Here is a 16,060-nt window from a genome sequence, read left to right as displayed (position 1 = left end):
TACGTGAAAAATATTTCTAAAGGCTAATTCGCAAATTGAAAAAAAAGGAAAAAGAAAAAAGAAAAAAACGAGAAAAACGTTGGTCGATAATATGTTACCACTTTTGTACAAGTAGAACGTTCCCGCGTTCGAATCGCTTCCTAGCCTTAAAAATTAACGAAAATAATATCCGGCCGCACCCGTGCATCTCGTGACGGCGATAATGATCCGGCACAATGTCATACATCGTATTTCAGAAATTCCGACATGCAGCATGGAAAATCACTGCGGTCGACTATTACGAGAGAACCTGTGCATGATGATTATAGTTTATTGCGCGTGGAATCGACGATACATAACAATACACGCATTATCAACGATGAAATAATGGAGACTTTGGCAGTGTGCAAGAGATGCCGACAAAGGGAGAGAAAAAGAGAGAGAGAAAGAGAGAGAGCTAGAGAGCACAGCACGCACGCGCGGGTGTGTGTGCGTGTGAATGCGGAGAAATATGAAGCTGATCGCACAAGAGTGGGAATTGCATTTCGATGATGCAACAAACATGTATTTACATATATAAATTGCACTATATATCCTACTGCAAAATATAATCTATTTTGCATCTATATACAGAAAGAAAAGCTTTAGAATCTCTCTTATCCCTCTTGAAGCTATTGAATCTATAATAACGCAACATTTCCGCAGCGATATTTAGCTGCCATACGCTTTTGGCCTCATCAATAAGTCATCAAAAAAAAAAAAAAATCTCTCGCAATTTCGCACGGCTGATTAACGTTAATCATTTGCGGATAATTATAAAAAATGTATCATTATAACTATGTCGCCCATACCTGAATGATATTGCCATTCGTTTGGCTTCCGCTCTAACAATTAAAATTTATAATCGAGAGATTTCACCGAACGCTCGTCGCGATTGCCGTAAATTGTTAGAAAAACCGGAGATCCATCTCGCACGAATTTTATTCCGCGTACAAAAGCAGAAAGTAATAATTTCGTTACGTTTAATAAGAATCGATTGTTAAAATCAAATTGAATGGAAATCTCCTCGATGCGGTATCGTGCGAGAAAAATACGGAATACGTGATAATCTTAAGCAACACGAAATAGCTTTACTTCCGCACTGATCGCTTAATACGCGGATGTTCACGTTAGCCACTGTCGGAGTGCTTAAGGGCGGTCCATTTTACAATTAAACGTAGTTAGGTTTAACTTCACGGGCCATTAAGTTTTCACGTAGCTCGTTCCGCGACGATATATCATTTTTATTGCTGATAAGCATGCAACGGGACGCGCAATTTGGACGACACCGTTCGAGAACTGCACTAACTGCAGCCGCGACTGGAAATTCCTATCTTTTAGTATTTTCTCTTCCTCTCTCTACTCCCACGTATCATTGAACCCCCTATATATCCCACTAACAGAGACGACTCTCCGGACTGTATATATAACTTGTTATTTGAACGTCCACTTTCATTATTGGCCACGTATGGTTGCATGTAAAGATAAATATATCTCAGGATCAAATAATTTTCTGTACGATGTAAATATAAGATCGAAATTACACGTCTACCTTCTCGTATCTATGTAAATGCTGCGCTTCCTTTTGTTCTTCATTTTTTAACTCATTTTTAAATATTTTAAACTTTTAATTCGCTCGTAAATTTTTTTTTTTTTTAATTATTTAGGATTGTTTTATACAATTTGCGATAATTGATAACGTCGGTTATTTTTTATGTTAGCAGGACATATGTATGAGGAACGATTGAATATATTGAGATTTAAATATAGTTGTAGAGTCTATTACTATCTCCTTTCTGTCTCATATTTTTCTTTCAACATAATTTTAATTCTGCTTTCCTTACCCACCCAAGTTTATGATTACAAAGTCTTTATATACATACATAAATCGTGAAATTTAATATCTAGAAAGAACGCACTATCTTTTTCTCGCTCAAATGAAAGAGCACGAAATATCGCGGTACAAAAAATACAAGAAATCATAAAAAAAATCACGTAAAAAAAAAAATTAGCGCTCTTTAACGTTGCGTTGTAAAAAATATAAAAAATGCAAGCCACGTTTAGAGGAAGAAAATATTTTCAGACTTAAAACTTTTCAATTTCCAAAGTCAAAATTTTACAAGCGCGAACACGGAGAAATTTCGGACGCGGCGAAAGAATGTGTAATAACTGTGCGCACATTATACGGCCGAGATGCTGGGTTTCTGCTGCGCTGGACCGCGAAAAGAGCGTGCTTTAAAAGAGTAATCCACGCGCGGAACAGCGTATAAACGAGTGCCAAACTGTCGACAATAATCTCAGTCGGAACATGCGCTCCTCGCTAAAGGGATATGTAAGTCTTGTGAAAATCCGTTCGCGATGCGGTAACCGGCGCACCGAACGCATTGAATAAAATTCCGAGATATCGTACCAACGTATGGACCGCAGCGTGGTGCAGCGAAATTTACGACTCCTTTCCTCTCGTACGTGCAACAATCGTATAAACGAGTCCGTACCGCTGAATCTTCGTTACAAGAAATATGAACTTAACGGAAATGCTACGTGACTCCTTAGAAATTATTTCTTTCTCTCTCAGCGAAATTAAACCGCAACACGTGTTATTTAAAATAACTCCATTTATTAAACATGATACTCAGAGACTACAAATATAACATTGTTTGAATTATTTTTATCCCATTTATATTTTCCCATTCTAATTATTTCTTCGTTTCTCTTTCTTACTCCTTCACATTTGTGATTAAAAAAAAAAAAAAAAGAAAAAAAGCGAAAAACTGTTCTTAATTATTTTTTGTAACTGTTTTGAGTACACATTTAATACAATGCAGTGTAATGAACGATACGCCGTCTTTTCGGAGCGCAGCCTGTAAATACTTCTTAGATTACTTGGTTTAAATAATGCACCGAAAGAATTACTATTGGTAACGATAGTCGCATCGCAGTCGCGAGGCACAATGGACCAACAATGCTGCGGAAACTCGTATAGCGTTCAACGTGATTTATTTATTTACACCTCCGCACATAGCCATCGACCACGTACGCCCACAAAAGCGCAAGCTACCGACAGGTGGACGATACTGATAAAAATCGTAAGAGAACACGCATGTGACTTATTTAAATGCCTATGTATGCGTATGTGTGTTTCGCTAACATTCACCCACGCGACAAAATGAAACGAGGCTACGTTGTCGTCAGTTACAATAGCTATCGCGTAAAGCAGAGACTCTCAACGGTTTGTAAAACTGAAGTTTGTAACGTGTAACGATTTAATTGCCATGGGAAAAAAAAAAGTATATGACATAATAATTTTACTTTAATTATTGTTAATCCAAAAAAAATGTAAAGTATGTGCAAAAAATTATTTGCTACTAACGCGCTACTTTCAAAGCATTTTTTTTATTTTATTTCTAATTAAAATTAATTATAATAATTTTTTTAAGTGTGAAATTATTTTTAGCAAAATATTCTTTAATAAGCTGTTTAATTGAAGTCAGTTACGACAATCATAATTAAGTTATCTGTTAGGAAGCATTGCTTTTTATTTAACTAGAAGGAACCATGCGCACCCTTCGCGTGCGTTATTTTTTGGAAGGTTCCGATTCGTGCGCGTCATAATAATAATTGGGGAGAGACATTAATTAACCATAATAATTAATTACGAAAAAAATGATGCAACTTACCAGTCTGCATGAGCTTCAGCGGAGTTGTAAATTTCAGCCGGTAACTGTAACATAAAGAGAAAAATATGAATGTAAACATGCTAGTTAGTTCATAAATTTAACAAAAAAAAAAGGAAAAAAAATTTTTTTTTTAATTTAATTTATAAAATTGATATTTACCTAAGAGTTGCTCCGCCGATGCATGATGTCCCCCGGACCTGCTCCTCCTCTCAGATGGGACGTGTCGAGTCATCCTTCCGCGCACAAGTCACTCGCGAACACCCCGACCGTGATTTTATAATTACTCGCGAAAATTACTCAATGATCGCGCGTTCCATGTTCGGCACTCCCGTAAAAAAATTACCGTAAAAAAAGAACGCCCGATGAATAGCGGCACTTCCGAAACGACCGACGAACCGGCCGCGGTTCGTATAACATTGATACTCTGGGAAAAATAAAGTAAGTTAAGCAACCCATTTTGGGGCCCATGGTTAGTAATCAAAGTATTTGGTTTGCTCGTAATCACAATTTTATGTAACCTAGTATTTGGATTAGAAATACGTCATCAAATTAATGACGTCATAGTAATGGTATCGGTTAGAAACTATAAATTTTAGTTAAGTAAACGCGAATGACACATCTCGTAACCTTATTTTAGGAATACGTAAATAGAAAACACCGATTAGCTTAAAAGAAATTTTAATTTAAACTTCCCTGTTAACTAAAATACTTAAAAAAAATATTAAATAATGGAAACAAAATTTTAAGTTACGGCTAATATGAATATTAGAATATTTAAGTAAAGATATCAAGTACATATAACAAAATTATGATTAGAAATAACTATAAGTTCAGTTTATTCTTTTCCCATTTTTCAGTTTCCGTAACTTAAAATTTATCTTATTTTTAATCAAATATAAAATTGTCTGTAACCATTTGGTATTTTCAATGTAATCTAAACAGAGATATCTTTATGTGCTCTCTTAATGTGAAACAGTGGATATAGGTATTCACTAATTGATAGTGATGGTTGATTTCATTGAAATCTTGCTAAGTATGCAACCATCACTGACAATTAGTGAATATCCACTGTTTCACATTAAAAGAGCACATAAAGATTTATCTTTTTTTGGATTACATTGAAAATACCAAATGATTACAGACAACCTTACATTTGATTAAGATTAAGAATAATTTTCACTTTACTAAATTATCTTAACATCTAGAGCCTATCGATAGGTATAAATAAATTATCAAATTGATTTCAGATTAAAACAATATTTATTATTGTTTATCATAGGAATTAACAAATATTTTTAAACTTGTTAGAAGTGAAACTATAATATAAATACATTAATTTGTAGTTCTTGTATATATTACATAAACGCTAATTTAATCTAATGGGTATCTTACGGTTACATATAATTGCAGTGGCGTGGATAAAATTGTTAATGTATTGGGCAAAGGAGCAACAAGATTTTGATAAGAAAAGACTTTTTTCACATCAGTTCTTAAAACTTGATAAGCATAGTAATGCTCATTAAATGTTACTGTTTTAAACAAGCGGCAGATAAAATGCACTTGATCATTATCTACGACATAAATCTCTTCAATTTCAGCAAACGTTGGTAAAAAATCATTCTCCTCGGTTAATTCAACAGTTACGTTGTAGGAAGGTTTGAAAAAAATCCCGTCAATTTTTATCCAAGACACAGCAAAAATATTCGTATTTGCAGACAGAGTATCCCATATATCGCGAAGAGCTAAAATAGTTTTGCGAGAAACAGCTTTTATTTTACCGTATGTAATTCGATTAAATTTTTTCCGTTTTAGAAAAAGATCGTTCAACATTAACTGATTTTTTAATGCAATAGTTTTGCAAATATTTACCCTGCCAGCAGCACAATGCGCTACCATTTTCGACAGTCTATGTCTCGCTTCAAATCTGAATGTCGACAAGAGTGCGAGAGGACCAAACATTTTCATTAATCGTGGGTAATGAATCATGAAATGAAATTTAGGTTTTAATGTATTATTAGAAAGCTTCAAATATTGTCGGTTAAGTTCTTCGAGATCATAGGCTAACGCTTCACACGAGTCAAAGTAAACCCTTCGATTTATTAATCTGTCAGTGATTCGTCTTAATAATAAAAAGAAATTCCATACAGGGTGATTTTCAGGTATATATAAGCCAACAATTAATGCAAAATATCGTATTAATGTAAACATTTGAGAACCAGATGTTTTATATTTCACTTGGTGACCTTCAATAGATATTGTATTAGATGGTTTTGAAATATTATCACAACCGAAATCAAAGGTACTTAATTTTATTTTTAATAAAGACAAAGGTATAAGTTTGTAAGTTTTAATTTGTGAGAAAAGTATAAACTGTATAGCATATTGGCAAACTCCTTGAAACCAATCATGTAAAATATCAGTAGAAACATTTTCAAAAAGGTTAAATCCCTCGACTTTTAACCAACAACATTTCTCTTTTATGCCCGTCTTAGATAAATCGCATATTTTAACATCAGAAGCATAAGAGTCCATGTTTCTCAATAAATTAACATCTTCCCTCATTAAATTTTGAAGACCGTCTTTGTCTACACAACATATTCGACAAGGATAATTTGAAGAAAATGATTCTGTGAAACCAAGAGCTCCAGATAAAGCCAAATTGTCTCCAACAAAAGCACATAAATAAAATTTTATTACGCCATTGTATGCATCTGTTTCGACGGTAATGCCATTTTTGGAAAGATTATTTAAGCAATCAATAATCTTACTAAAAATTACAGCGTTACCAAATTTAACTCTATCAGATGAATGAAACAAACCAAGAAGAAATATACTTAAAAAGTTATTAACAAAATGTAGAGGCAAAAAAGGCAACGATACATAAACTGCTCCCAACTTATGAACACCGGCTTGAGCTCCTAACGGGTTTCCAATTTCGAAATCATCCCAGTATACAATAATAGGAAAATGTAAGCCTATTTCGTTTTCAAATTTTTTTTTTGTTAATTTCCAAATAGAACCTTGCACAATATTTTCAATGCCCGATTCACTATTTTGCAATCGAACCTGATAATCTAACGTCTCTTTAAGAACGTTCGGTAAAGAAAAAAATGATTTTAACACTTTATCTAACTCTACAACCTGCATTGTGCACTTAATTGGAACTGTTAGCTGTCCGAAAGTCGTTCGTTTTCCCTGCAGTTTTTGGCCAACGGTAACCTCAGTTGCTGGAAAAAAAGTTCCTAATTCTTTGTAATAACGAAGGCGCCGAAAATCCGACACAAAATCTTCTAAAGAACTGGAAATAAAAAGATCCGATGGTTTAACATAACTTACTAGTTCATTATAAACATCCAAAGGTAATATTTCTTTCAATCTAACAAAAATTCCTTCCTCAAGATCAATCGAAAATATATTATGTAATTCGTCTACAATTAACTGAACTATATTTCTAGGAATTAAAACATTGGCATACAAAGAGGACAAAAGAAAAGAAATTTGAGTTTGTAAAAACTTAAAAGTAGAAATAATATTTTGTTGTGACGAAGGTAAACTTACAATTAAATTATTATCGTTGCCTTTTTCCTCTAAAGAACTAAAATTGTAATCGTTACTTTCGATATGATTTGCATGAGCCCTCTGTAAATGTTTTCTAAGAGAGCGAAGAGTGCTGTATTGACGAAAACAATTTGGTTGTCCACAAAAATAATGTTTATTAGGACAAAATTTTCTAATGTGATTAATAAGCTGGAGGCAATTACAGTATTTTTTTTTACACGAAAAACAAATAAACATTTTTAAAAGTATTAAGTAAATCAAAATTAAATGAAACTTATAAGTTAACATAAACGGATTCTTCGTCTAATTTTTGTGACGAAGATTCAGTTATATTGTTACGTCCGGAGGCCTCCACAATATTCATATTTCTTTTTTTTTGGCTTCTTTTCATTTAAATGTTTTTCTTTTCTTTCGTCTAAATTAATCACTCTGATGTATCGGCGTACCATTATCGTTACCTAGCACCGGTGATTGTCGCGCGGTCGATACATCGTGATGTACCGATTATTATACCGATCGGCCGCCCGACGCATCACCCGGTGCTCACGCCCGTGCTCATGCTCTCGATCACGCCCGCGTACACGTGAACATCACGTACTTAAGACACTACCTAGTTATAATTTTGCAATTAAAAGAGCAGCGATAAATTGGGCGCCATACAGCAAAGCCAAACGCGAAAAGATTTAAAGAGAAACTTAAAACATCTACTAAATGATTCAATTTAACAATAAAACGAACGAGAGAAAGGAAAAATAGGCTGTACGCCTTTTTAATAAACAAACACTAATAAACCAAAAAGGCATTATACCCAGACACTCTAAAGAAGCAATTACGAAAACTCAAAACCCAAAAACAACGAAGATTTAACGATTAAATGAGAAAATTAAAATTAGATATGCGTGCAATGCGGAAGTAAAACTAGGTATGAAAAAACAAGACTCTCATTTAATGGTTAAACAAAATAGTTAGGCGCGAGCGACCCACGCCAGCGAAATCACGACCATATAAAAGGGATAAAGACATTATCGAAGTTGCAAAATCAAATGTTTAAATTATCGAAAATCTAAATCCTCGCAAAGGAATTTCGCGGGGCAAAGGGAGAATCCTTGCTCCCCTCGCCCTCGGAGCCTAACATCTACCCATATAAAAGCCGCGAATTTTCGGACCTAGTATCGCATTATCATCTCGACAATCTCCGACGGCGAAGACCACCAGGAAGCGCAGAATTGTACGAGCAAAGGAATTAAAAGCAGTCAGAAGTACAAAACTTTCACGTCGCTTGGATTTAAACCTTAAGGGCTGAAAGCGCGCTTCTCCAAAGCGATCGCGCCTCACTATCTTACTGAAATCGAGATTACCGCTATAGATAATTTTACACTTGAAGCCTACTACGAAGGACTTCCACGCGAATACCGAATTGAGCTCCGCGCCGAAGGATTTACGAATCTCGCTGACGCATACGCTAAAACGATTGTCATAAATAAACGCATGGAAAGAGAAGAAACGCGAAACCGCGAATATCGGGCACCATATAATCCCCCTCACCCTCCCCCCACAAATACTTATAATTCCCATGAAACATCCACGAATTCTGCGCGAAAAATATGCAGTTATTGCAAAAATATCGGTCACCTCATTCACGAGTGTCGAAAAAGGCAATCACGGGAAAATCGACCTAACATAGACGCACAAGCACGCGTAATTAATCCATCGAATCAAACGGGAAACTCCTCCGAGGTCCCGACAACCGGGACGAACCGAGGCCTCGGATCGACGCGTCCCGTCCATATACTCGAGTACTCCCCAGTACAATCCACGTCCTCCGAGGAAATAACCACGAAATTCCCTCCGTTGAACTAAATTCTAAATTTTTCATTGGCCCAACGGCGTTTATGATAGACACCGGCGCCCAGCCGAATATAATTAAAAGAGGGTGCCTCAAGCCGTGCGTAGCTATTAATAAAAAAAATATTATACAACTCTCCGGCATAACCGAATCTATAACCGATACTATCGGTTCCGCTACTATTCGCGTAGCAAAAGATCTTATAACTTTCAATATCGTACCCGACGACTTTCCTATCGTTACGCAGGGTATATTAGGATCGGAATTCTTTATTAGCAACGACGCTTGCATTAATTACTCCACAAAAGAAATAACTTGGAAAAACGGATCCCTGCCATTCAAAAATCAAAAATCTGTAGTCGTACCTCCCCGAACAAAAACCGGACTTACTATCTATATTTCGAATCCAGAAAAGAAAACGGGATACGTACCGGGCATGGTACCATGCAGCGGCGCCTACGCCGGAGACTGCCTGGTAACATGCGTAAACGATAAAGCTTACATTCCCATCGTTAATACACTAAACCACGAAATTGAAATTCTAATTCTTACCATTCAGATAATCGAATTCGAACAAATCTCGCGCGATACCCCCCCCTCTGAAAATCCCGAATCGTCGCCGCAGAATCGCGTACACATCGCCGAAACTCTTCGCCCAAGCGCACCGCAAGACAAGAATATAAATCTCCAGGAAATCGCCTCTGTGTCTCTTAAAAATAAATCTTACGCGGGATCTTCACATCCCTATACGGGTCTCCAAAAAATTCACTCCCGCGTAAGATCTCGCAAGGCGTCGATAATGAATGTATCGACGACCCTCTCAACCTCTCAAAATAACTCATTTTCCGGAGATTCTCCAAGCTCCATTCCTATCTTAATAAACGAAAACGATTCACGCGTATCTCAAATTCTACAACTTCTGCGACTTGACCATTTAAATAAAGAGGAAAAAGAAAATATAATTACGATAGTTAGGAATTATCACGATCGCTTTTATTTACCGAACGATCAACTGGATAAAACCGATGTAATTTCGCACCGCGTTATCACAACCGACGATATTCCAATAAATGTAAAGCAGTATCGCTTCCCCCCCATTCATCGCAAGGAATTAAACACTCAAGTGGACCAACTTCTCGCCAAGGACATCGTTCAACACTCCACGTCTCCCTACAACTCGCCCGTTTGGATTGTGCCGAAGAAACCGGACTCGGCGGGAAACAAAAGGTGGAGGATGGTGATTGATTACCGACGCCTCAACGAAAAAACTATTCCGGACGCATATCCGCTACCAAATATAACGGATATCTTGGATCAGCTTGGTGGAGCAAAATATTTCTCGATACTGGACTTGGCGAGCGGGTTTCACCAAATACCACTGCACGAAGAAGACATAGAGAAAACAGCGTTTTCCACCCCTTACGGCCACTATGAATTTACTCGGATGCCGTTCGGATTGCGGAACGCTCCTGCTACCTTCCAACGCCTCATGGATCAAGTACTCACTGGACTCCAGGGGAACGAATTGTTCGTATACATGGACGACATCGTCATCTACGCGAGCTCACTGAGGGAGCACGATATTAAAATTGCCAAATTAATGCAGCGACTGCGCCAAGCAAACTTAACGCTACAAATTGATAAATGCGAATTTCTCCATCTCGAAGTAATTTACTTGGGCCACATCATCGGAAAAGAAGGCGTGCGCCCTGATCCCAAAAAGATATCCGCAATTAAACATTTTCCGGCACCGAAAAATTGTAAAAATATACGACAATTTTTGGGCCTCGCTGGCTATTATCGCCGATTTATTAAAGACTTTTCAAAAATAGCTAGCCCACTGTCAAACTTATTAAAAAAGGGAGTCATTTTCCGATGGAACGAGGAAACGCAAAATGCTTTCGACTCTTTGAGAGAATTACTATGTAAAGAACCGATCTTACAGTACCCGGATTTTGAAAAAGAATTTATCCTAACTACAGACGCCTCAAATTACGCGATAGGAAGCGTACTTAGCCAAGGAATCTTGGGGCAGGACCTTCCCATAGCATACACTTCTAGAGTCCTGAACCCTGCTGAGAAAAATTATTCGACGATCGAAAAAGAATTATTAGCTATCACGTATAGTATAAATCATTTCCGACCATATCTCTACGGAAGGAAATTCCTCCTTGTCACAGACCACCAACCACTTACATGGCTCCATCGCGTCAAGGATCCGACATCGCGACTAATGAGGTGGCGCCTCAAATTAGAAGAATACGAATACAGAATTATTTATAAAAGCGGCTCAACAAATAAAAATGCCGACGCTCTATCTCGAAATCCTATCCAAGATATTTCCTACCTTCCTCTCTACCCGATACATAAAAAATTCCGCCTAGATCACAACCAGCAATGGAAAATAGTTAAAGAAGATCGAGATACCGATGATGAAGATTTACCGAGGAAAAATCCCCTCCCAAGGGGTGACCAAAAAGCGAAACCATCCGTGACGCACTCGGGAAAATCTGAGGTATCCGAAAATACCCCTCCTCACTCCCCTCCCGTCCAAAATACTTTCCCTTCCACTAATTCTGTACAATTAAAAGAAGTCGGAGCACCTCTGACTGGAAGAAATGATCACGTCGTCATTTTTATCACCGCTGACGGATCTCCGTTAGACGACGGAGCCCACGAGCTCCACGTAAACGAACAATTTTTGAACATCGATTCGATCGCATTAGGAAGAGCGCGAGTACTGCAATCAAACCAATCTGCACGCTACATAATCGCACTACCATTAAGAGAACGAAGAAATACTCCGCAAGACGAAAACATTCTTCAAGAATGTTTTCGTTCTCTTTTGGACGTTATAATTGAGCTAGGAATTCACTCATTCAGTATCCGAAAGGCCAAAAGCACTTCCATTATTCCCTGGACCGAAATCATGGAATTACTAAAGGATCTTACAACGCTTCACCCAATAACTATAACAATCTGCACAGGCACCACGATGATACCCCCTCCTGAGGAACGTCAAAAAATAATTCAAGAATATCACGGATCTACCGCCGGTGGACACAAAGGGATAAATAAAACGTATCATCGTATTAAACGGTACTATTTCTGGAAAAATATGAAGCTCGACATCCAGCAGCATATTAAACAATGCCGCCCTTGCCAGGAACAAAAATTAGTAAGAAATAAAGTCCGACAACCCATGATACTCACGGACACTCCAGGCCGCGCCTTCGACAAAATAGCTCTCGACATCTTGGGGCCCTTCAGAAGAACTTCTCGAGGAAATGCGTACGTTTTAACAATTCAAGATCTTCTCACGAAATATTCAATATACGTTTCTATCGGAGATCTTACAGCTGAAACCACTGCTGCTTCGTTTATAAACAATTTTATTTGTCGATTCGGATGCCCCAGAAGCATATTAACCGATCAAGGGACTAATTTTATGAGCAATCTATTTAAATACATTGCCAGAAGCTTTCGAATACGACACCTTAGAACGACCGCTCACCATCCTCAATCTAATGGATCGCTAGAAAGATCACACATTGTTCTCACCGAATATCTTAAATGCTTCTTAGAAGCTGAGAACGACTGGGATGGATTGATAGAACGCGCCAATTTTTCATACAACACCGCAGTACACGAAGGAACGGGGTACACCCCCCACGAACTAGTCTTCGGAGTAACAGCACGCCTCCCCTCCGCCCACTGTTCTCTCGTCGAGTCCGAAACCTATCCGGCCTACCTGACGAATCTCATCAGCGACATCCGCCAACTTCAAGACACCGCCCGAAACCGATTAAATAAAAATAAATTGCGATCCAAGGAATATTACGATAAACGCGCACACCCGGAAAATTTCGAAGTAGGAAACCATGTACTTTTGTTAAATAACAGTAAAATCGGCAAACTCGATAAAGAATATTTCGGACCGTATCTAATTACTGAAATCTTAGACCGAGGAAACATACGAATAAAAATAAGAAATACGACACGAGTAGTACACTCAAATCGATTAAAGAAATGCGCTTATTCATAGTTCTAATAAGAATCGTTTTCCTTTCTCTTATTTCTCTTTCCTATTATTTTCCTATTATTTTCCTTTTATTTTTTTTTTATTTTAGGCAAAAACCTTTTATGGTCAAGCCGCAGGAAAATAGCAAATTGCCAGCAATATAATTTTCTTTTATTACATACGTTTAATTAAGATTAATAAATATTCGAATTATTTTTCTCTAGAATTAAGGATGTAAAATGACTGTAACGCTCTAAAATAGAGACCTCACTCTTTTCTATTCCTTTTTTTATTATTATCATTATCTTTTTCTTTATTCTTTCTTTTCTTTGAAGAGGAAAGAGCATTCCAGTCATTTAAAGCGATATAAAAGGAAAGGAAACTTCCTACTAAACGTTAAGTATTAAAAAAATATTCTAAATGTAATGCAACTTCGAAACAAATCCCGAGCCGAACACATATATATACCGGACGCTTCCGAACGTATTCCAGAACCTATAAAACGAATGGGCTCATCAAGCTCGCCAGCTCACTACGTTCATACTTAAGAAGGGGGATGTTACGTCCGGAGGCCTCCACAATATTCATATTTCTTTTTTTTTGGCTTCTTTTCATTTAAATGTTTTTCTTTTCTTTCGTCTAAATTAATCACTCTGATGTATCGGCGTACCATTATCGTTACCTAGCACCGGTGATTGTCGCGCGGTCGATACATCGTGATGTACCGATTATTATACCGATCGGCCGCCCGACGCATCACCCGGTGCTCACGCCCGTGCTCATGCTCTCGATCACGCCCGCGTACACGTGAACATCACGTACTTAAGACACTACCTAGTTATAATTTTGCAATTAAAAGAGCAGCGATAAATTGGGCGCCATACAGCAAAGCCAAACGCAAAAGGATTTAAAGAGAAACTTAAAACATCTACTAAATGATTCAATTTAACAATAAAACGAACGAGAGAAAGGAAAAATAGGCTGTACGCCTTTTTAATAAACAAACACTAATAAACCAAAAAGGCATTATACCCAGACACTCTAAAGAAGCAATTACGAAAACTCAAAACCCAAAAACAACGAAGATTTAACGATTAAATGAGAAAATTAAAATTAGATATGCGTGCAATGCGGAAGTAAAACTAGGTATGAAAAAACAAGACTCTCATTTAATGGTTAAACAAAATAGTTAGGCGCGAGCGACCCACGCCAGCGAAATCACGACCATATAAAAGGGATAAAGACATTATCGAAGTTGCAAAATCAAATGTTTAAATTATCGAAAAATCTAAATCCCTCTCAAAGGAATTTCGCGGGGCAAAGGGAGAATCCTTGCTCCCCTCGCCCTCGGAGCCTAACATCTACCCATATAAAAGCCGCGAATTTTCGGACCTAGTATCGCATTATCATCTCGACGATCTCCGACGGCGAAGACCACCAGGAAGCGCAGAATTGTACGAGCAAAGGAATTAAAAGCAGTCAGAAGTACAAAACTTTCACGTCGCTTGGATTTAAACCTTAAGGGCTGAAAGCGCGCTTCTCCAAAGCGATCGCGCCTCACTATCCCTTCCTCCAGAGCCACGGCGCGCTGCCCCGAGTAGCGATCGCCGCCTCGCCTCCTTCACTCCGAGCCACGGCGCGCTGCCTCGAGTAGCGATCGCCGCCTCGCCTCCTTCACCCTGAGCCACGGCGCGCTGCCCCGAGTAGCGATCGCCGCCTCGCTTCCTTCACCCTGAGCCACGGCGCGCTGCCTCGAGTAGCGATCGCCGCCTCGCTTCCTTCACCCTGAGCCACGGCGCGCTGCCTCGAGTAGCGATCGCCGCCTCACCTCCCTCCCCTTGAGCCACGGCGCGCTGCCCCGAGTAGCGATCGCCGCCTCGCTTCCTTCACCCTGAGCCACGGCGCGCTGCCTCGAGTAGCGATCGCCGCCTCACCTCCCTCACCCTGAGCCACGGCGCGCTGCCCCGAGTAGCGATCGCCGCCTCACTTCCTTCACCCCGAGCCACGGCGCGCTGCCCCAGGTAGCGATCGCCGCCTCGCTTCCTCAAACTCCGAAATTTAACACGCTGTTCCGAACAACTGCTATCGCTCCTAATCAAACCCGTTGATCCCTGGTTGCGCGCTGAGCCTCTTAAGAATAGCGTAGCAATTGTATTTAACCAATTTCCAATTTTTTTGTAGATGAATTACGAATTTGTCGCAAACCATTACGCCCGGTGGACTCCTTACAGGCTTACAACCCCCGCTCCGCCTCTCTTTAAACAAATTGTAAGCCATAAAACGAGGGGAAATTCTTGGGAATGGGTTTACGAGCTACCTCTCGAGACACGTATAAAAATTAGAAGGCAGATTAATGACGTATTAAACAATTAACCAAAAAGTAAAAGCTTCACTTTATTTTAGACAAATAAAAGGAGACACAGAGGCCGGAGGTCTTGCCGCGCTGGGCGAAGAGAAAAGGCGCGGCAATTGATCCGCAATTTTAAAACGCCGGGAACATTCAATCCAGCAGTCTTCCCGATAGGACCCACATCGGCTCCCGTGGGATATAGAACACCACCGCGGGACACAACTTTCACGCCGCCAGCGGTCCCTCCTCCGCGACCCCCTACCGCGCAACCGCCCAAAACGCTTCCGCCGCGACCCGCCTCATCATCATTGCCACGAATCATTAAAGTAGAAGATTTTAAACCGCGCGTTAAAATTGTCAACCCCGCGCCTGTTTTACCTATACCACAAGCGCCTAAAACGGGGACACCTGTAGGAACGGTTGTACAGCGGAGTAGCCGACAAATTAACCAAAAATGGGATTGGTTGATGAAAATCTAAAATAAAATAGCGAAATTAATTTCTATACACACACTATCTTTTCTTTTTTTTTCCTTCTCATCACACATTCCTAGACCGCGAACGAAAACAATTTCGGACGTAACAATATTC

At 38.9% G+C, this 16,060-nt stretch overlaps 1 protein-coding gene across 1 annotated transcript; it reads right to left on the bottom strand.

The window, feature by feature from the left end:
- Positions 1-5,066: 5,066 nt before the first annotated feature.
- Positions 5,067-6,842, bottom strand: LOC139101804 (uncharacterized). The gene has a single exon (XM_070655634.1). It carries the CDS (start codon positions 6,840-6,842, stop codon positions 5,067-5,069), a length of 1,776 nt encoding a protein of 591 aa, XP_070511735.1.
- Between the last annotated feature and the right edge of the window lie 9,218 nt (positions 6,843-16,060).

This window comes from Cardiocondyla obscurior, linkage group LG01, assembly GCF_019399895.1.
Source record: "Cardiocondyla obscurior isolate alpha-2009 linkage group LG01, Cobs3.1, whole genome shotgun sequence".
NCBI classification, from domain to species: Eukaryota; Metazoa; Arthropoda; class Insecta; order Hymenoptera; family Formicidae; genus Cardiocondyla; species Cardiocondyla obscurior.
This window is presented reverse-complemented; position numbering and strand designations above follow the sequence as displayed.